This window comes from Schistocerca cancellata, chromosome 5 (genome assembly GCF_023864275.1).
Source record: "Schistocerca cancellata isolate TAMUIC-IGC-003103 chromosome 5, iqSchCanc2.1, whole genome shotgun sequence".
Classification (NCBI taxonomy): domain Eukaryota; kingdom Metazoa; phylum Arthropoda; class Insecta; order Orthoptera; family Acrididae; genus Schistocerca; species Schistocerca cancellata.
This window is the reverse complement of record NC_064630.1, coordinates 67105412-67128802: the sequence shown is the minus strand read 5'-3', so window position 1 is coordinate 67128802 and position 23391 is coordinate 67105412. Positions and strand designations below refer to the sequence as shown.

At 40.3% G+C, this 23391-nt stretch overlaps 1 protein-coding gene across 1 annotated transcript in view; it reads right to left on the bottom strand.

The window, feature by feature from the left end:
• LOC126187989 (trans-1,2-dihydrobenzene-1,2-diol dehydrogenase-like) overlaps positions 1 to 23391 on the bottom strand; it is a 123780-nt gene that overhangs the window by 89113 nt on the left and 11276 nt on the right. Inside the window, exon 2 of the mRNA XM_049929395.1 lies at positions 4876 to 5077. Within this exon, the coding sequence (XP_049785352.1) occupies positions 4876 to 5077 (202 nt within the window). The remainder of the gene's footprint in view (positions 1 to 4875; positions 5078 to 23391) is intronic.

The following is a 23391-nucleotide window of genomic DNA, read 5'->3' as shown; positions in this document are numbered from 1 at the left end:
AATATTGAGGAATATGGAAGAGAAGGGAATGGAAAAATACAGAAGCAGGTAGATGCATGGTGGATAATTTATAAATGGCTAAATAAAGAACAAAGACAGGGAAAGGACAAAGCTAAACAGTACCGCTTGAAAGAAAAATGCAAGAAAATTTGCTAAAAAAAACTGATGGCAAGTTTAAATATTAATAAGTTCTGCAGCACTTGCAGATAGATGCTGTAGTTCAGTGGAACTAACAACAAGTAACTTCTGGGTGAAGCTATTAATCCTTGAGCAGGCACACCTATTATACAGTGTGCCAACTACAAATAACATTGTCTTGCATCATTCCACTGTTGTTTTACAATTGTGATCCCATACCTATTCCTTAGTCACTGCTTCAGCTAACGCAATGGTACACTCTGTTGTCATACATCTGAGTGAGCAGTAGAAATATGAAATAATAATGGGCTAGGTGAGAAAAAATTTATGATTTGTGCAAGCAAATGATCCAGATTCTGAGCTATCAGCACAATCCCACAATGAGACAATTGTCTAGGAGTAAATTTGCAATCAGATAAGAGCTTGGCAGGAATCTGATGCAAATACACTGTTTAATGATCCGAAAGGGGTCATTACTAGGGGGTGACACTTGTAAACAGAAACAGAGTGATTCTATGAAAGTTTATTTTATTACTGTTTAATCATTGTTTTTTCATGTACAAAGTACACCTGTTTGTGTTAAGAAAACTGGTGCACCCATTCAATGGTTAAAGGGCACCATGACGCTTGAATATGTTACGATTGATTTTTCCCTAACTTTCACCTCATGCAGTATGAAAATGCTGAATGGCTTACCCTTGAAATTTTAACAGTGTGAGGAGTACAAGCTGTGTATACAACAGAAATCTCTTGTGTACATTACCGTTAACTTTCATTTTAAGTGTCTTCAATGTGGCCAAAAGTGCTTATGGAAGAATATTTTGCAGCTTTCCACTGGAAGCCTCACAAAACATTGAACCTCTTGTATCTTGAGCTCACACTTTGCACAATTTACTTTCATTCATTCGAGCAAACTTTCATTCAGGTTGGAGACAGGTGGAGATCAACAGGAAACTTAGTTTGAAAAGACCCTATTTATTTAGTTATTTATTGAATGATGGAAACAAATACATAAAGACAACATTTTGAACAAATGTGCATAATCACAGGCTCACGCACTCTTACATCTCCAGATCTAGCTGCCTGACATACCATCCAATGTGCAGTGAATGTCCATTATCATATCTTTGTAAGCTCGAAGAGGGTAGTCAGCAACGATACAGTGGATCGACTATAAGGAGACAACACATTCACAATTTGTAGAACTAGCCTATACACAGTTGTGCTTTTCATAAATATGCTGGGCATCATTAACTCACAGATTTTTTTTTCTCAGGAAGATCAAAGTGTAACATCATTAAACCCCTCAAAAAGATAGGTGAATGACAAACATCAATTACTATTGACCCATTCCACTACTGACATCAGCTTCCAAAATTTTTGACAAAGAGATGTATTCTCAGGGTGTATACGGGGACAAGGAAAAAAAATTCCCGGATTATTCCCGGATTTCTCCCGGATATTCCGTTTAAAAAATATGCTTTTTCCCGGGCGAAAATACACTTTTTCTGTGCTAAGTGACAGTATGTTTTCCGTAGATTTTCCCTCGGAACTGTAAAACTTATCAATCCTTTGAATGGTTAACGTTTTATACAATCGCGCCGAACTTCCCGGAAAAAAAAGAAAAGGCGGGGCAGAGAAGTTTTGGAAAGACCTTTGATTTGCAGCAACATATACGCTGCATATTTTCGTATTACGAAAGTATATATTCGAATTGCACCAAACACAGCGCGTTAGTTTCCGGAGCGTTGAAACCGAGGTTGCGATGTCCTTTTGTAAGCGAGTCATATCTCAAGCCACGAGATCTCGCCAGACGACGACAGCAGCCATTCAGAGCATAGGACACGTGTTATAGTCAGCCAATAGCAAGATCACTGGTTACATAGCGCGAACACGCAAGAGGAAAAGTTAACGGTTTACATTAATGTACACAGTACCGTATATCTACAATAAAAGCTAAGCTTTCACATATAATTTTGGTCTCTAAGATTAACATGCTACAACAGAAGCTAAGTTTTCACATGTAATATTGATTTTTTTTTTGCATGTGTCACATTTTAAGATACATCACACAAATGTGCCAGTCAATTTAAAATTCTGACATAAATGTCTCGGCTCGAAATTCTTGTATGTGGCTGGTCCTCAAACTGTTCAGTTACGAACGCTCTGTGTTTTAGATACCCATCCCACTTTCTCACACGTAACATAATTCAGAAATTTACTTTGAAAGTAACGTTTTTCTATCCACCGTTCGCAATACTATCTAGAGACCGTTAGACATACGTTCAATTTACCAGTTGCCAGAGAGCGCCAGAAAAACAGGCATTATTGTGCGTGTGCAACTGTATTGGTGTAGGAAGCCCGCATGTTCGTGTGTATAAAGTACTAACAGAGCTTACATTACACCATAAAAGAAACAGGTCATCAGAGGGTACTCCAAAGAGCATCGGAATTTCGTAAACTATACTAAAATGCATAATTCGGCTTGAGTGCAAATTGGCTTTTTCCAGATTCACAATGAAGTAGGTCCCATATGATACTAAGCTTTTCAGTGTGGTTTTTGGGATGTAAATTTTCTTGGAGTACCAGTACTCTGTTATCTCATTTTTGGTTCTTTATTATGGCATAATGCCATGTATGGCAGAAGATGATAACGTGCACTTGAAATTCAGCGAACAGTTGGAGCTAGGCAATACTGTAGTAGAATGAAACACTTCGTTTCAAATAAAATGACTGCCTCAGCGGAAAGATTAATAAAGCCAAATTTCTTTCGCAAACTTGAAAAATTAACTTCACTGTACTGCAAGGCGATTAATGTTTGACTGCTACAAACTTGGAAATAAAATAAAATCAGAAAACTGAAATTAATAATATGTTTTTGCCCTCCGTAATTATGTGAATGTATTTTAATTGACCTGATATCCGTTTTGTTTTCATTTGATGTGGGAGCTGTACACGAAGAGAAGCTGCGAAATCACTTAACGTAAACACGGGTCACGTGGAGGTTAACCCCCTCCCCACTACAACTCTGTGCAAGAGTGAATCTGGCAGCTGGGGTGCGGGAGAAAATTTTTTCTCGTTTGTATCTGGCTGCTTGCTGCTACTACCGATACAGCAAACAGCCAAACTTCAAGTAACGGGAAGCGGGAGAAGGTACTGCTTATACGAGAGTCAAATGCGCATGCGCAACAGACCGCTGGCAACTGGTCAAACGAACCTAATGTGAACAGTTGTGACGTCATGCTCATAGCAAGCAGTTTATTGTTACGAAGAATTACAGTCTGCGCCCTACGGCCTTTGACATATTTTTGCTATTTGCAGACGCTTGTGCGTGCACGGTGTTTTATTGTTGTAAATTGCACATTTCCTTTGCCACTAAAGTTTATTTTTTTCCCCTCTCCTTTATATTCTCTTGCTGCAGTATCATTCTCCAGTAGCAGGATACAATAACATTCTTTGCTAGAGAATCAATTCTGCAGTCAAAATTACAAAAATGTAACTGAAAGCTAAAACAATGAAAAATTCCCGGAATTCCGAAAAATTCCCGGTTTTTTCCCGGTTTTCTCCCGGATGAAAAAATTCCCGGGTTTTTCCCGGATTTCCCGGTTGTCCCGGGTCGTAGACACCCTGATTCTGGAATAGTAATCCACCTGAGCAACAATAATATTATCAGTAAATCACAGTTTCGATTTCATATGATTTTCTCAACTGAGAATGCCATTTAAACATTCATTCACCAAATTTTACAAGTATTAAATAACAAAATAGCAATGGGTGGCATTCCTGTAAGCTATCTAAGGTATCTGACTGTGTGAATCACAATATTCTCCTAGGTAAACTGAGGTTTTATGAAACTGATGATTTGGCCAACAAATGACTGTAATACCTAAGCAAAAGAATGCAAAAAATTGCACTTAATAATTCAGTTTAAGCAGTGGAGGTTGTTCTGATTGGAGAGCCCACTACTGTTTCTCATATACGTAAATGAACTCCTGTCGAATATGTTTGAGAAGTAGAATTTCTTCTTTTTGCTGATGGCACTAGTATTGTTAATCAATCCATACACACATACAGCAACAGAAGAAATGGAAAATGATGTTCTTGAAAGTATTATTGACAGGCTTTCTGCGAGTGGTCTCACTCTCAATTTCTCAAAGGCACAGTTCTGCACATCTAGGATACTACAAAAATGGTAAGTATGCTATCTCCAAAGGCAACATTCCCCATCTTCTTAAGTCATGTTATGTATGCTGTGTATTATATTGTGGTCCATTGACTGGCACTGCATTAACTTGACAAATCCTTTATCATTGTGCGATGATCCTTCGATGGATGGATGGATGAATGAATAAATAAATAATTGCACTTTGAATCACTGCAAATCTTGGAGAGAAACAAATCATTAAGCTGACATATTTTGCATATTTTTATTTAATAAAGTCATAAGGAACAATATCCTGGGGTACGCAATTACAACACCAGATGAAAAACTGGCAGTCATTACTTTACATTAAAGTTGTCTTAAGCACAAAAGAAGTGCACAGTGCAGCCAACAAAATTTTTCATCGTTTACCCAATGATATAAAACATGTGACAGACAACATATGTAGTTCAAAGTACCTGTCATCGATCAGTGTCTCCATTATACTGTGAGTGGTTATCTTTGCTCCTTCTATTGATTAATCTTTTATCCAAACATGGAGAATACATAAAGAGAAATTTTAATAACTGACTTACCAACATTAGGATCTTTTGCAAGTTCTTCATATGAACCATATACAGAAGGAATTTTATGAAGGTCTGCAAAGGCCTGTGCTCTTTCAAGATCTCTGGCAGCCACAGCCACAACTTTGTGTTCTTCCTGGGAGAGTGTGCTTAAAGCAACAACAAAGTCATGACTGATTTTACCAGCACTTACAATTCCCCATTTTGTTGCCATCTGCAAAGAATAGTTTGTAGCACATTAGCAATTTTAAGATTAATGTGATTAAAGATCATTTCAATTCAACAGTGGCATCATGTTCTGTTTTGCGATTACTCCTACCATTTTACTCTAAGCTACAATATTTCCTTTGATGATGTGTGTCCCGTATGACTTCCCTGCTTAATCCCAAATAACTCTCATTAGTCAAACTTTTTCTTCTCTTTTTCCTGATGAATTATCATGTACATGAACATTACACCAGTATCGTGCATGTTTTCATTCATAACCTTTAGGTGATTTACATATAGCAAAACAATTACTATGATGTCTTCAGAAAAATACATGATGAAATGAATCAGTTTTTTGAGTAATAATGCATAAGATGTACAAGAATGAAAGTCAGGAGATGAACCATATTTATAATTACAACAAAGAAACTGAACAGTGACTTGACAACACCTCATCACTTTAAAAAAAAAAAAAAAAAAAAAAAAAGAGACAGCACTTCCACAATATTGTAGATACAAATTTCCATTTAAGATTAATTATGTGGACTAGATTAAACAGATATCTGGCTGACCAACACTGAGGAATACCTGCCACTTAAAAAAATTCATCTTGAAAATAGAATGAAACATGATATACATAAGGGTTACGGAGGAACAGGTAACGAAGAAGAAGAAGAAGAAGAAGATGAAGAAGAAGGAAAAGAAGAAGGTACGAGAACAAGAATGCAAAAGATGTTCAGAAAGTTTCTTTTCTCTTGCATACTACATGCAAGTGAGAAGGTGAAGCAAAAGAAAACTATACCATTATACCCTGTGATTACTCTTTTTACGGGATCAATCAATAAACTATTCTCCCAACTACTTTCAATAACAAGTGACAAAAAATCAGTTATCCTTAACGGTAATGATAAGGGAAAGGATTAATGCGGCCCAACGCTTCACTTTAGATTTTGCATTTATCATCACACCTTTCAGTGTAAACCACAGAACAAGTAAGTGTAACAATGAGAGAATATTTGCACTCATAATATTTGCTATATAACTTAAGAATTACTTAACAATAGGAATCCAAAATTATTCCTTTTTAACAAACATATTTTAAGACCATAAACAATAAGGATCAATGGTTAATAAAGTCCCATAAACTTGAGTAAGGATCACCTTTTCAGTCTCTGAATGAAGTCAGTAGGTGACATAGGGGACAATCAGACGTACATTAAATGTTACACCATTAAGGACGATCACTCATTAAGAATTATAACCTCAAATTAAAAAAGATTCATTTAAAGCAATTAACATCAATAGCAAATAATTAAGTCACATCTCAGCAAATGTATCAAAACCAAATCTTTCAGTTCTATAACAATGTTGGATCATGGAATACTCCGGATAACAGACACAGAAGGCTAAATTTTACCAAACAGCAATTTCTCCAAACCTAGAACTATCTTAATAGTGTACAATACTCAGGTTATCCAGAACTACTCTAATTCGCCTTTCTTGGTCATAACGGTGGAGTAGATAATTAACCTCTTATTTCATTCTCCTGGGACACTGAGCGGCAATAGATGCTCGGGCAACTCTTACCCCAGCGTGGCACGCGAAACTGGATGGCTCCACCAGGAGGAGGAAACATTTAGCCGAACTGGAAAGGGAACTCGTCTGACAAGAGCCACTAGGTTGGACAAATACCAGTTGGCGAATTTTAATCATTAACCAAAGTTTGCTGGTCAGGGGATGAAAATTACAGAGGCAAAGGTAGCTTTATTTGTGCTCACAAGAACTGATAACTTCTGCAAATGAGATTCCGGCAGAAATACTGCCATAATATCAATACAGGGCTTCGAAGCTGAGGAGAGCAAGTCAACAATAGTCTCTACCCAATACGCCCAATATTTCAGACAGACTGAGCAACCGACATCAGTCGTGGCTAGGCGGATTACCAAATAGAAACTCTAGCACTACCTTATATATAATTAAATAGAGCACTTAAATGCCACAGGGACTATACTCCCTAACACAAGAATATATACACAATAATAAAGACTAAAGTTAAATATGCCTATGTACTAAAACACAACAGATATTGGCGAACATTAACATAATCTCGCATTTCAGACATCCATAAAATTAATTGGCTCTATCTCTCCGCCAGACAGTACAAGGTTATGTAACATTTTACAACGTGCATTTTTAAATAGTTACCTATGCTGTCCATTGGAAAACAATGGTTTGTAGAAGGTCCACAGCCAAAATATTTTTCTTTTTTTTGTTTATTTACGACACGCGTCTCAAGTCAGCATGGCGTTCAAATGAATGATTATGCAAAGGGGACAATAACACACACGCAAGGCAATTTCCGATCACAAACTCAAAGAAGAGAAACGTTGCCACACAGTTATTAATAGCTCCGACAACACCGGGAGATTGGCCCCGCCAGACTATGACCATTGCACTAACTAGATGAAAAATCTTACTTTCAGTGATGACACCACCTTCTGGAGGTTACTGGCACCCGCAGACAGACTTCATAGCTTCCCCATCCCATGCATGGAAACCAAACGTTGTCCACAGATTTACGGCCTCTTGTGTCCTCACCCCGGGTTTTTGGGCCCTTCCAAACTTAGCGTAGAGGGACCGAGCGTCCCGCTGCAGAACAGTCATCCAGGGCCAAACACTCATCTCAACTGCCTCGTCCGCCCTCGGGACGACACACAGCGCCTCCTCCCAGTGGGCACACTAGCAGTGTGCTCAGAGGCTCTGCAACACCCTCTAGGAAAGTGCGGAAACTCCAAACAGGAGTAAACCAAGGGAAAAACAGGAACCGTGGCAAACGACACAGTTCAACCCCCCCTCCAAAACAGACACTCCCACACTCCCCACCTTTAAGGAGGGGGGGAGGGGGAAATCCCCAACAACCACTGATTTTAACTTGACTAACATGCACCCGGATTACTTTCCCAATATCTGGATGTCTAATTAATAAATTGACAGGGCTAACTATCTCCTGTATGATATAGGGACCTCCAAAATGTGGGGCGAGCTTATCCCTAGCTCCCCTTCCCGATTGGTGAACCGGATTAAGGTTCTTGAGAAACACCTTGTCACCAACTGTACCTTGAAAGGGACGTCTGGCTTTATTATAGCAAGCCCTTTTCCTTTTATGTGCCCACCGGATATTAACTCTAGCCTTATGCCAATTGGATTTAATAAGCTGAGAGTCGATTACCTGTGGCAGGAGGTCACTGATATGCCACTAGTTACTAAGAGGGCAATTGATTGGATATGCCAACATCAAGGAGGCAGGGGTCATCCCAGATGACTCATGACGAGCAGAATTGAAGTCAAAATTTAGCCACGGGAGAGAATGTTTCCATTTAGATGGGTAACGAGTATGGTAGATGATCAAGGCCGCCTTCAAGTTACGGTTAAAATGTTCGGCAAAGGAGGGTTGAGGGTAATAAGGAGTTGTTGCCACATGATGAACACCATCATTAATACAGTCCCGACTTCGTAAAACAAGATTTTCATCTGTTTCCAAAATTTAAAGAACACCTTCAAGTACTTCACCTAGATAGTAATGAAGTGGCGCAAGCAGAGGTAAGATTGTGGGTCTGGCAATGAAATCAAACATTCTATAGTGACAGTATAAATAAACTGGTCTCTTGTTGGGAGGAATGTGTTCATCACCAGGGTTACTATATTGAGAAATAAACATGTAGGCATTAAGAATAAAGATGCAGAATAGTAACAATATTTATTTTATTTAAATACTTTCAGGTTTTGATAAAATAATTTGGAGGCATTACTCTTCAGCATGCCCTCATACTTTTGCCCAAAAGTTGGCCACTTCCAATGCATTTTTTGTTCCTTGTATATCTCCTGTGTAGGTGATTGAAAACAGTTGGCATTGAAACATATGATGAACAGTAATGTCTTCTCCACAGTCACACTGAATATCATCTTGATCAGTGGAGCCCCATCTTGCCAAAGAAACCTTTGATCTGCCACCTCAATCTATTTAGGGACATCCAAGTTGTCCATTCCTCATCATGGCAATGAGGTAAAGTTTCAGAAACTCTTTTCTAGCCAGGGAGGAAGGTAGGTCAAAGCCCTCCACAGTTGCAAAATAGCTTTTTCAGCAGTGATCTAAGTGCCAGTAACATTCTAATGAAACACCTGCTCAACTTCACTCATAGTAGGTGCGGATTGTTCCCCTACAGAGGGTGGGTTCTCTCCTGCTCCACTGTCTTTCTTTCCTCATTTGCAGCTATGGAACTGCAATGACTTGGGATCTGGACAATAAAAGTACTCGGGCATACCCTGGGGAAAGTCAGAGAATGCCAGCTAATCCTTCCACTCCAGGAAATTAACATCCAAGCCCTTTTTGGAGCCACATCTAACAATTATCCCTATTAACAATGTCTTATACGAGAAATGTATTCCTCTCAAAGTAGTTCAGTTTGTAGTAAAGTGTACTAAAAATATGTATTAAGTAAGTGATAAAAGTATTTTGGGGGACAGAAAGGAAAGGTTATCTGTCAGTTAGACTAAAATTTGATGATTATACACTAGCTTATTTTAAGACATATCGTAGAATATTGAGAATAAACCACATATTGAAGCAAATGCATTACGCAAAGAGAATAGTCACATCAAACAATACAATAAAAACAATTTGCAGTTCAGTGAATGAGGAAACCGATTAAACCAGGGCTCAAAAGGAGCAGATAGCTCTTGTACAATGCTAATCACCATGTGTACAGTGGCATAGCTCTTTAACAAGCAGTTTATATTTATTATGGATAAGACAGGATTCTCAGCTTCCATAAATGTTACCCGTTTTTGAAAGTAACTTCATTAACGTGAATATAATCTTCACTACGGCAGAAGAAGTGACATTTATCATAAAATCTTTAGAACTATAAAATTCTAATGGTTATTAAATATCAACAAAGTTAATTAAAGAGAGTTGTTCTGAATTTAGTAACATTTTGAGTCATCTATGTAACCAGTCACTTATCAGTGAAAGGTTTAATATTTTGTCTATTGGCATACATCTTGGGATATTCAGCCAATGGTCATTAAGTGCTTTTGTCTCAAGTTTCTGCAGCTAAAGTGGCTGGCACTGTCAAAGAATCATCCTCCATTTCCGGGGACTGCCTAGAGTCGAGCCCACAGCTGGAAATTATACGTACCTGTCGCACCAATGTCTGAGAGCCTTTTCCTGATTGTTAACACTGTAGTTTTTCCTTTGTTGACTGCAGCAGCCCTTCACTCTAATGGTTGTTCCCTGCATCGGGAGGAGGGGGAATGCAGGCTCCATTTATCTTGACTCTTTCCTGTTTCTCGTTAAAGCTATTGCTGTGCTTATGAATTTCAGTGCCTTACCTGAACAAATGGGTGTTCTCCACAATAAGAACCTGTGAGTCAGCTCACTTTATTACATTTCACACAGTGTGAGCTTTGAAATGGCTGATTTCTCCATATGTCTCAACTAGCAATACCGTTTATCTCCAGTGATCCTCACTTTCATTGATCATCCGTTAATTCCAACTCGTACAAAGCCTGCAGCATTCTCCTTAAACGGTTTGTCCTTCACTGATATGAGACACACTGTGATCTTCTCAGTCAGATTGTCATTACGCATTTTTGTCCAATATACAGCTGTTTCTTTCCATCACTCTGAAGATGTATGCCATTTCTTCTTTTGATGTGTCACTACACTAGGTGTTAGGATTCGTGACACTTTTTATACGCCTGCAAAAGCAGCTACTCAGTACACATTCGACATGTCACAGCTCATCTCCGAGACGTTGCGGCTGACGTCTCCGTGCTTACCCTGCAATTCACATTTACATGCACGGCACATGGTTAATCAAATCACTTTCAGACGTTTTCTCTAGTGTTTCAATTTCCACTCGCATGCAGGGAAAAATGAAAACTAAAATCTTTCTGTAACAGCCCTGATTTCCCTTATTTTATTGTGGTAGGTATTTCTTCCTATGTAGGTGGGAGTCAACAACATACTTTACCATTTGAAGGAGGAAGCTGGAGACTGAAATTTTATGGAAAGATTTCATTGCAAAATTAAAACTTTTGTTTTAGTGATTTCCACGCCACCTAGCATATCTTATCCATGACACTCTCTTCCCTTTTTTAGGATAATACAAAATGAGCTGCACTTTTTGAATTTTTCTGATGTCCTCCGGGAATCCTATCTGGTATGGATCCCATACCTCACTGCCGTACTCCAGAAGAGGTCACAAAAATGTAATGTAAGCAGTCTCTTTAGTAGACCTATTGCATCTGCCAAGCACTGTGCAATAAAACATAGTCTTCAATTTGGCTTCCCATTGTTCACGATTGAATCCTTAGGTATTTAGTGGAACTGACGACCTTTAAACTAGAGTAATTTATCACTAACCGAAATTTAATGGATTCCTTTTATTACTCATGTGGATGATGTCACTCTTTTTACTGTTTACAGTCAACTGCCACTTTTTGCACCACAAAGGTATCATGTCTTAAACATTTTGCAAATGGTTTTCATCTTCTCACGACTTTTCTAGACAACAGCATTATCTACAAACAATCTAGGAAGGCTACTCATATTGTCTGCCAAATTGTTCATACAGATTGTATATATCCACCCTGCATGCATTATGAGTATTATTGTGCCCACAGGTAGTATCCTCGGTGGACACTAAGAGTTCGTCCAAGTTCTACCTCAGCTGCTTCCAGAAGTTGAATCCCATGTGTCGATCACCAGTACTCTGCAGCTAGGGGGAAATTCTGGGCAAGTTACAGCAAACAAAAGCTATACACATCGGGGGAAACACTGAGCGCCCAAGTCCGCAAGTGAAGCATAATTACATCACGGAAGACGAGAGAGACCATCGTACCAGGGACAAAGCAGAGTATTATAAGGGAGGCTAGGTACTATGCAACAAAAAGTATTCAGATGCCAAGGCAGCAGAAGAGAACCTACAAAAGGTGAAGTTGCGGAAGTCCGAAGTCACTAAGAGAGTTGACAGCAAGGAAAAACCAGGACACATGATGTCACAGCCATCCTTAGTTCCACAGAGTGCACTGGAAGCGCCAAAATAAATATCCCACCCTACGTAACAGATGCCTCATTGCCAAGTCCAATTTGCAAACAGCCCAGTGTGTAGCCTCAGCCCTTGTGCAGGCTGCAGCTACACAGTGAGAGGGGAGGCTACGGCGGTCAATCCTCAGCATGCCTAGCTGTTTTCAATCATCTACAGAATCACGAGCCCAGTCGGAAGGATGCTGCTGCTGCCAGCTGCAGTGCCAACTTCTGAGGCCACACTGATGGGGTGCAGAGCCCGCTATCGCCCTGCAGGCACGACCTCTGCGATATTGATGCTGCACATCATCCGCATTCGAGAGGGAGGGCCATTGCTGCTGCTCATTCTGTACCTGTGGCAGACACTGATGCTGTAGGTCCTGTCATCTAAATGGGGGCTGAGAGCCACTCCCTGCAAGCCAGCGAATACTTTGGGTGGACTTGGGGCCTGACACCTGAGTCCAAATCTTCAACATCAACATCTGCACTTTGGAGAACAATACATAAAGCTGGAGGCTGCCGGAGTCCTCGGGTCAACAGCCGTCCTGTGGATAATGTGCATACCACCTGATGCTCTGCTGTGCTGGCAGCACTGCGAGTCGAGCGCACTCCAGCCTTCTGCCCCTGACGATGCGCTACTCCACTGGGCCAGCTGGGGTGCAGCACTTTGAAAGACAATCCTATATTACTGCCTAATAAATGTGTTATTGTCAATGATGTTTTCTTGGTGCTCTCAAGCATAACTGGGTCCTCACGGATCTCTCCTGATGACTGTAGGAGTCTGGGGCTAGTCACATATATCTGGTGTCAGCAAGTGGTTGCCAATGGAGGAGACACCTGTGCCTGGTGCAACACCCACTTGTCTACAACAACAGCAGCTGTACATCTATGCCGCTCCAAAGTGAGATTAAAAGCTATGAGCTAAAGTTCGTAACACTGCGGTGTGCTAGTGACTGATATTACTTTGCTTTCTTGTTCTGTATTTTCACATGACCATATTGAGCTGTAGAGACCTTCACAGTGTGTTAAAAGTGTCATTTGTTAAACTGCAGGAACCTACACACTATCTCAGTTCCATGGGAACACTATTGAAGTTTACTTGCAGCCAGTGAGGTGTCCATACTGTAATTTATCTGGGCATAACTTGCCATGTTTTCAAGCTGTGTCAGCTGTCTGTAGTACATGTAGAATTGTTGGTTACAAAGCACACCAGTGCACAGAATCTCACTGGGCTATGACATAGCATAAAGATTAAGTACAGTTTAATTCCCTTTCTTTGCCTACTGTGTGTGCAGTTCCCTTCTTTTCAGACTTGACAACAGATGGAGTTTACACAAATACCAGAAACATAAACAGTGATTCTGAATGAAACGGCAGAGGCTTTGAAGGGTCAAACAGCCGCGCGATTACAAATTATAAAGCGAAAGGAAGAGGACAATGAAGCATTTTCAGGTGAATAAAGCAAATGGAATCCACTGGGGACCACGGACTCCTTGATTCAGGAGAAATTAAAACCCTGTTGAGTATACCCGCCCATTCCATTAATCCCGCAGGTGCTAACCTCGTAGTGTCATATTCGGGAAAGCAACTGAGGATGTAGTTACTTCATTAGTGATGTAAACACTGTTGCCAAACTGGGGAAAATGGTCAGAGAAATGTCCTTGAATATGGCTAGATTACAGTTAGTGGGTGTCGCAAAAATGCACGTTATGTACCACGAGATCCTCAATGAGGCACAAACATTTGATGAACTGGCTGATGGTCTAATACGGCACTTTCAGGAGCAGAAGAGCTTGTGGTTCTTTATGGAAAAACTCAATGGACAATCACAGAAGTAAGGCAAATTAGTGGAATTCTTCTCTGACAGGATTAGGAAACTGAACTCACAAATGTATAAACTAACACAGAATGTGCAGGCCTATTGTTTGATTCTGTGTGATGCAGAAAATAGGGCTCTGGGTGTGTTTCAAAGAGGTATGTTTCGAAGAGGTATATTTCAAAGAGGGTCAGAATGGAGAACTTACCTGCTGCCACAAGGATTGCTATGTAGCTGGAGGAGATTGACATTGCTACATGAAGAAAGAGTCATTGTGGCATTTTGTTCTTCTGAAGTGAAGTGTTTTAGATGTGGGTTCAGATGCCACATAAAGAAACAATGTCGTCAGCCCAAATGGTATGAATGTGGGGAAGTTGGCCATAAAATGGGTCATCATTGGAAGAAAGCACGGGACAATCAATGTCCTAATAATCAGTCATTAAATGGGAATAGAAGTAAATGGTACGGAACATAAATTTCTGGAGGACACAGGCACTCGTGTCACAGTAGTTAGTCTTGATCTCTTGGGCAGAAAGAGACTGGCGTCGCCATGATAGAGCTTATGCAGAATAGGTGATAGTGACGTGAAGTTAGTGGGGACAACACTGTTAAGTTTTAATGTGGGAAATAGGTGTTTTTGAGAGCATGCAGAAGTATTGCCACATGTTGGTGAGGGGTATTGTGCGATCCTGGGACTTGTCTTTGTTGTTAACATCATGAAAAAATTGACTTTTTGCAGTATACAACTAAACTTGGTGGGACATCATTTCTGCTAGGGGCAACAGCTACAAGTGTTACACAGCTGCAAGGTTCACTGATCATGGAGGTGTTACCCAATAAGCTGGACACGATACCTCAAGATACAGTTGTTCCCTTTATCTGGGTGATTATAGACATGGACGTACCTACAGATTTATTGTATGTTGTAGAGCCATTAGAAACTAATAAAGAACTGAATAAGTCACACTGTTTTGTAAGCAGGAGTATAGTACACCTCAGTAATGTTGATGTAGATTGTATGGTTCTGGTCAGTCTTGACAATTTTGGCAATGACGAAGTGAGTCTGCCAAAGGCTTTACTAACGGCTAATTTAGATGTTTTGGAGGAAGATGACAGACATTCAACTGAGGACCCCTGCTACAAGCAAACCATCAATGAATCCACATTATGTGAGAAAGTAAAGCGTTAATAAGGAAATGATAGAGAAGGTTTGTTACTGCAGTTCATGGATTTGTTTAAGCTGAGTGATCCATTACCAGAAACGCCACACATGGAACACAGAATACCAACAGGGAATAATGCTCCAGTGTGCAAGAACCCTTATCGAGTTCTAAGGCAAATGCAACTGATAATGGAAGAATTTACTGATCAGCAGCTTGTTAAAAGTAATATTGAGTACAGTTATAGTCCCTGGGGAGCACTCGTAATTTTGACCCGAAAAAGTCATCAGATGGCACTAAAAAAATACAAATTTTGTTGTAACTACCAAAACCTCAACGCACGAACTATCACCGATGTATATCCACTGTCAAACATAGCAGAGACTCTCAATAACTTGGGTTAATGTAACATTTCTCCACAATGCATTTAGAGTCGGTAGCACCAAACAGAAGGGGCCTGACCAGACAACTTTTACCGTCCTTGGGGGTCATTTCCATTATTATCAAATGCCATATGGACTCAAGAATGCACCCACCAACTTTCAGAGATTAGTGGGTGGTGTACTCAGGAGACTGAAACGAAAACAAAGTTTGATCTATCTGGATGACATAATAGAGTTTTCAGAGGACATTGAAGAGCATGTAGGATGGTTGGAGGAGGTACTCAAAAGACTTAGAACAGTACAACTAAAGTTAAGCACCAATAAATGTCATTCTGCAGCAACAGAAGTAAATTATCTTGGGCGTATAATCAGCAGCAAGGAAGATGTGAGTACAGATTCATGTTTGGTCTCAGCAGTTCAGAATTTTTCGCCACCAAAGACATTTGAGCAGTCGCAGAGTTTCATTGGTCTCTGTAATTTACCACTGATTTGCTACAGACTTTGCTGAAACTGCAGGACCTTCAGACCATTTATTACAGAAAGGAGCAAAACTTTAATGGTCTACTGAAAGACAGACAGCGTTCGATACTTCAAAGCAAGCACTGACATCGGATCTATTTTTGATATTCTCTGATTTTGAAAAACAATTTATTTTGTTTTGTGATGCAAGTAATGTGGCTATGGAGGATGTCCTACAACAGAAAATAGATTGTAAAGAGCGTCCTGTAGTGCACACATTCTGACAGTTGAACAAAGCAAAGCAAAATTATTCCACGACTGAGAAAGAAATGTTAGCAGTAATCTATGGTATCACATACTTATGCTGTTATTTTATGACCAAAAGTTTGAGGTAGTGATGAATCATGTTGATCTCAAATAGTTACTAGGATTGAAGGATCCTTGCAGCAGATTAACAAGGTGGGCACTCTGTCTGAGTGAATTTGATTATGAGGTAATAAACAAGCCAGAGAAAATGCTGACAAATTGAGTATAAAAATTGCAGTTCTACAAACACTGGGCAAGAGTATTGCTGAATGGCAAAAGGCTTGAGTTGTTGATGCTGACTGTCAACAATGAAGTCATAACTTCAGTTTGTGACACATGACAGCTTGCTGCACAGAACAACAATGTGTGCATTATGAGTGGTAGTACCTGCAGCTTTCTGGAATGAAGTCTTGGCACAAGTACATGACCATATGCTGGGCGAAGAGAAACGGCAGGCAAATTGCCGAAAAAAGTTGGTGGTGGACTAGAAAACAAGATGTTGAACAATAGGTAAGGAACCGCCTAGGTTGCACAACGAACTGATCTTAGTTACCAACTGATTCCGTTACATCTACTGGAAGCAGGTAAATCATTTCAAATACTTGGGATGGACATTTTAGGTCCATTTAGTAAAACACCAGTGGCAAATAAGTACACATTGACTATAATTGATCATTCCTCACGTTATACAGGGTGTTACAAAAAGGAACGGCCAAACTTTCAGGAAACATTCCTCACACACAAATAAAGAAAAGATGTTATGTGGACATGTGTCCGGAAACACTTAATTCCCATGTCAGAGCTCATTTTAGTTTCGTCAGTATGTACTGTACTTCCTCTATTCACCGCCAGTTGGCCCAATTGAAGGAAGGTAATGTTGACTTCGGTGCTTGTGTTGACATGCGACTCATTGCTCTACAGTACTAGCATCAAGCACATCAGTACGTAGCATCAACAGGTTAGTGTTCATCACGAACGTGGTTTTGCAGTCAGTGCAATGTTTACAAATGCGGAGTTGGCAGATGCCCATTTGATGTATGGATTAGCACGGGGCAATAGCCGTGGCGCGGTATGTTTGTATCGAGACAGATTTACAAAACGAACGTGTCCCGACAGGAAGACGTTCGAAGCAATTGATCGGCTTCTTAGGGAGCACGGAACATTCCAGCCTGTGACTTGCGACTGGGGAAGACCTAGAACGACGAGGACACCTGCAATGGACGACGCTATTCTTCGTGCAGTTGACGATAACCCTAATGTCAGTGTCAGATAAGTTGCTGCTGTACAAGGTAACGTTGACCACGTCACTGTATGGAGAGTGCTACGGGAGAACCAGTCGTTTCTGTACCATGTACAGCGTGTGCAGGCACTATCAGCAGCTGATTGGCCTCCATGGATACACTTCTGCGAATGGTTCATCGAACAATGTGTCAATCCTCATTTCAGTGCAAATGTTCTCTTTACGGATGAGGCTTCATTCCAACGTGATCAAATTGCAAATTTTCACAATCAACATGTGTGGGCTGACGAGAATCCGCACGCAATTGTGCAATCACGTCATCAACACAGATTTTCTGTGAATGTTTGGGCAGGCATTGTTGGTGATGTCTTGATTGGGCCTCATGTTCTTCCACCTACACTCAATGGAGCACGTTATCATGATTTCACACGTGATACTCTACCTGTGCTGCTAGAACATGTGCCTTTACAAGTACGATACAACATGTGGTTCATGCACGATGGAGCTCCTGCACATTTCAGTCGAAGTGTTCGTACGCTTCTCAACAACAGATTCGGTGACCAATGGATTGGTAGAGGCGGACCAATTCCATGACCTCTACGCTCTCCTGACCTCAACCCTCTTGACTTTCATTTATGGGGGCATTTGAAAGCTCTTGTCTACATAACCCCGGTACCAAATGAAGAGACTCTTCGTGCTCGTATTGTGGACGGCTGTGATACAATACGCCATTCTCCAGGGCTGCATCAGCACATCATGCGACGGAGGGTGGATGCATGTATCTTCGCTAACGGAGGACATTTTGAACATTTCCTGTAACAAAGTGTTTGAAGCCACGCTGGTACGTTCTGTTGCTGTGTGTTTCCATTCCATGATTAATGTGATTTGAAGAGAAGTAATAAAATGAGCTCTAACATGGAAAGTAAGCGTTTCCGGACACATGTCCACATAACATATTTTCTTTCTTTGTGTGTGAGGAATGTTTCCTGAAAGTTTGGCTGTACCTTTTTGTAACACCCTGTATAGTAATGGCTGAAATTACTGACCAAAATACAAGTACAGTTGCTCAAGCATTAGTTAATAACTGGTTGCTCACATTTAGCATTCCAGACACTTTATTTACAGACCAGTGTACAAATTTCATGTCCAATCTTATGAAGCACCTTTGTTGACTGCTTCAAATTCGCGAGTTGCAAATTCCTTCCACCCTCAAGCCAATGGGAGAATGGTGAGTTCATCCCAGGATTTCGAAGATGTTGAGCTATTACTTCGGCAGTAATCATGAAAATTGGGACATATATTTAAATGTTTTAACCACCATATACAATTCTAAAGTTTATACAGTTACTGGTCTTTCACCGTATCAGGTAATAATACATGGGAGACAAATGACTCCATCTTTCGAAGTGATTAAGCTGAAGCTTGGATCAGTAAAAATGTTTGCTAAGAAACTGCGAGACATTCGGCAACAAGTAAAATGTGCAAATACAAAAGCCTTAGATCGACAAGAGCAGATAGGTCAACATATAGAGAAGTTACCATGGTACAGGATTGACCAATGGGTATCAGTAACAAACCCATATACACCAAAAAGCACAACTAAGAAATTCTTGGTGCAATGTCCTGGACCACGTCAAGTAATGGAAATGAAGTCACGCATCTGCGTTACAATACAGATGCCAATGAACACTTTGATTATTCACATGGGACTTATTAAATATTTTAAGGGAGCTGTCAAAGCACTGTCACAATACCAGCAGCATCTATGGTACAGAATGTGAAGCCTTGTGGAACAAAGAAGAAGCATAAGGCTGATGACCAGGGCATGTCTAAAATGCCCAAAGCCCTTAGGCCATGTCAGTACGTAAGATTTGAAATTGTTGTTTGCCTATATTGCAATTTGCTTTTTTATTTTTCATTATTGAGGGATCAACACAATGTTGTTTTGTATAAAGGGTACAGTTTTTTCTGAGTACTCGTGCCTTCTGAATGGAGGGGGGATAGTGAAAATGTTTCCTTTCTCTCAGGTCACATACTAAAATGGGTACAGGTACAGACCAAAGATGTATTAATAATTTCACAGCAAAGAGGTGATTACACTCTAATGTCACTGGAAGACCTACAGAGATGCCAGAGGGAAAGTGTTATAATCTACCCATGTAGGATGACACGTGGTGTGCAGACATGCGAGGTCCAGTTATTCGTGGGAAAAACTGCAGCAAGTGAATGTCAAAGAGGACTGTTAATGCCATATCCACATTTCCAGAGAGTAGGACCCACTGGCCTAATCCGTTTTTTCATCAGAAAGGGTCATAGTAAACGGTTACAAACACAGGAAACCAACAGATATGAAAACAGTGGAATTATGGGAGAGCAGAATAATAATAAACAGCATGACGTGTGACTTAGTAGTACGGCATTTCATCTACCAGCTACACACAACCACACTGAAGTGGAAACAACCTATGTTGTACCAGCCCGAGAAGCCACTAGCGGTGCTGCCTATCCAAAACTTAATCTTCCTACATAGTACCCTGAATCCAGACATTCTAAGCTCACTAGATGAACAAGTAGTAATACAAAAAGGAAGAATTAAAAAAGATACAAATGTTCCAGCACATATAGGAATACCACAACAGACAACAACATAGTATCACAACTATAAGTGGGACATCTACCAGTGCTGCAGTGGTTCTGATTGTGATTTGTGTAACCTGCTTCTGTTTTAATGAAAGTCAGTGCACTGCACGGATTTACTTGTGCATCAAATATCCGTTGATTGGTTTGTAAATAAAGCTCAGACACATTAAGAGAATTGTGTGTAAACTAGTAAATGAACTTATAAGTATATGAATAACTGTATTAGTGCATTAAAAAAAAAAAACTTCTGCAAAGATCTACATTATCGCTTCAATACATTAACTGTTGAAAATCATATAAATTAGCAGTATGGTAATGAAAGAATAATTAAAGTTGTATAAAGTGTAACTACTGTTGCAAAATGTGTAGGATGAGATTATTATTGGAACTCCAAACTGAAACTTTGAGACAAATCTTTTAAAGGAAGGGGTAGATGTTATGCATCAGGATTGTCTCCCCAGTGGAGATTAAAAATTCATCCAAATTCTACCTTGGTAGCTGCAGGAAGCCGAATCACACGTGTCAATGACTAATAAGACTGCCAGCTAGGGAGAAATGCTGAGAAAGTTGCTGCAAACACAGAACTATTGCAGCCTGGGGGAATGATCTAGTGCCCAAGTCAGCAACCGACACATAATGACATCGTGGAAGACAAGAAATACCATCACAAAATAGTGGCAAAGCAGAGTGTTGTAACAAAGGCTAATAGAGCAACAATAAGTCTTCAGATGCTATGGCAGCAGAAGAGCACCTCTGAAAGGTGAAGGTGAGAAAGTCTTAAGTCATTAGGAGAGCAACAGCGATGGGAAACCAGGACACACGATGTCACAGCCATCCCCACCGCCACAGAGTGCACTGGAAGCACCAACATAAATATCCCACACGTTTTAACAAGTGTCTGATTGCTCAGTGTCGATTACCCAGTGTGTAGTCTCATCCCTTGTGTCAAGTGCAGCCATACAGTGAGAGGGAAGACTATTGAGGCCGACCCTCAGTACGCCTAGCTGTCTCCGATTGTCTAAGAAATCACAAGCCCACTGGGAAGGACGCTGCTGCTGCCAACCGTACTGTCAACATCCGAGGGAACAATGATGGGGCACAGAGGCCAACATTACCGAGGCTGTCATCACCATGCAGACCTGATGGAGGCTTGACCTGTCTGACCTGGACACTGACCATCCACCTTCCAGGGGGCGGGTGGATGTCATTGCTGCCGCTCAATCTGTTCCTGTGGCAGACACTGGTGCTGTCAGCTCCTGTCTCCTAAACAGCAGCTAAAGGCCACCGCCTTCAAGCCAGTGCATAATTCATGTGGACATGGGGCCTGACTACACAGTGCAAATTTTCAACATCAACGAGTGCACTTTGGAGAGCGATATGTAAAGCTGGAGACAGCTGGAGTCCCTGGGTCAACAGCGACCCTGCGACATAATAGCCACCACCCGATGCTTTGCTGTGCTGGCAGCACTGCAAGTCGAGCACACGCCCGCCTTCTGTCGCTGATGATGCACTGCTCCACCAGCCCAGCTGAGGCGCAGCACTTTGGAAAACAATCCTGTATTATTGCGTAATAAATGCGTCATTGCCAATGATGTTTTCCTAGTACTGTTTTCTTGATGCTCTTGAGCATAACTAGGTCCTCACTACTGCAACCCACTTGGCTCTCTCCTGACGACCGTAGGAGTCTCGGACTTTATCCCCGTAGCATACTAGTCAGACATGTTACCTGGCTTGGGTGATGATTTGAAAGTTTGTGCTGGTATCAGTCTGTGCGTTGGTTTCTGATACATGCAGTGGTGCAGGTTCTCATTTTTTCTCATCTATAGCACATCCAGAAAGGGTAGTTGTCAATTAAATTTAATGCTGACATAGAGAGTGTTCACATGTCTTAGGAAGTAATCAATCCATTATTCATTATGTCTCCACGCAAATTAGTAGGGTACAGCTACACAGATGACATCTTCGTCATGTGGAGCCATGGTGAGGAATAAGTAGAGCGATATGTCAGTAGAAGAAATGTCAGGCACAGCCTTTCTGCTGTACATCCCCAATGTGACAGACACAACTGGGTTAAACTGACTACAAAGATCAGAGAGTGTCTCAGATTGGTGAAGGATGATATGACATACACGCAGCATCATTAGTGTACAGCATATATGTAAAAGTCTATGTTGGAAAGACCAGATGATCCATCGAAAATGGGATTGTCAAACATAAATGGCACTTTGGGTTGGAACAAATGGAGAAACTGACGATGGCAAAGCACACAATAAAACATCCATTTAGTAAAATTCATTTATATACAATATCTCATTGTAGAGAAGAACTAATGTGCCCTTTTTTCAGAAAGGTCACTGAAATTCACAAACAAAATAACAGTTTTAACATGAAGAGGAAATTCTCAATATAAACAGAGACTGGATTCCCTCACTACAGCAAACAAGTCCCAACACAACAAGAAGTGGCCACAAAAGTCTCAACAATTTTGTAGTGAAACATTTTCCAATTGGATAAAATATGCTGAGCTTATGCTGTTATATAAGAAATGGGACAGACAAATATAATTAAAACTTCACCTACTTCTACTTTTACAAGTACTCTCTACAATGGTTGAAAACAGAAATGGCTTCTTAACCATCTGACTACAAGTATTATATTGTTTGGAATTTTAAAGAGATCTGAAGTTGAAAAAGTTAATTTACACAATATAGTGAAAATACACTTAATTTTTTTGATAGTAAATTACAAGCATGCAGTACACTATGTGAAATCATGGCGTTATTTAAAGAAAAATAAGATTATTATAGTAACATACAAAATTCTATGCAGTGGTTCAAGTCACACCTCTGTAATAGGAAACACAGGGAGTCAACAGAAAAGTGTTTCCCACTAAGCTGCCAGTCCACATGCAACTGGAAAGTAGATACACCTGTACCCCACATTTGGCACATCTTAAGGTCTTTACTGTTTCTTCAGTGTGTTAACTATCTTTCATCAGTGTCACTACTGATTTTGTGTGTTTTGTATACACAACATAAGCATTGTAATAAATAGTAAATTTATTACAGTTTTAGAAAGAGATGTTAATTAAATTTTTTGTGACCATTAACAAAAGATTTCTACCCTATCGTTGTCATTAAATAAAAAAAAAAAAAAAATCTGTTTGCAGTTCAAAACCTGCAAGAGCTTTCCACCTAGTAGTCACATACAGTATGCAGAGGTCAACA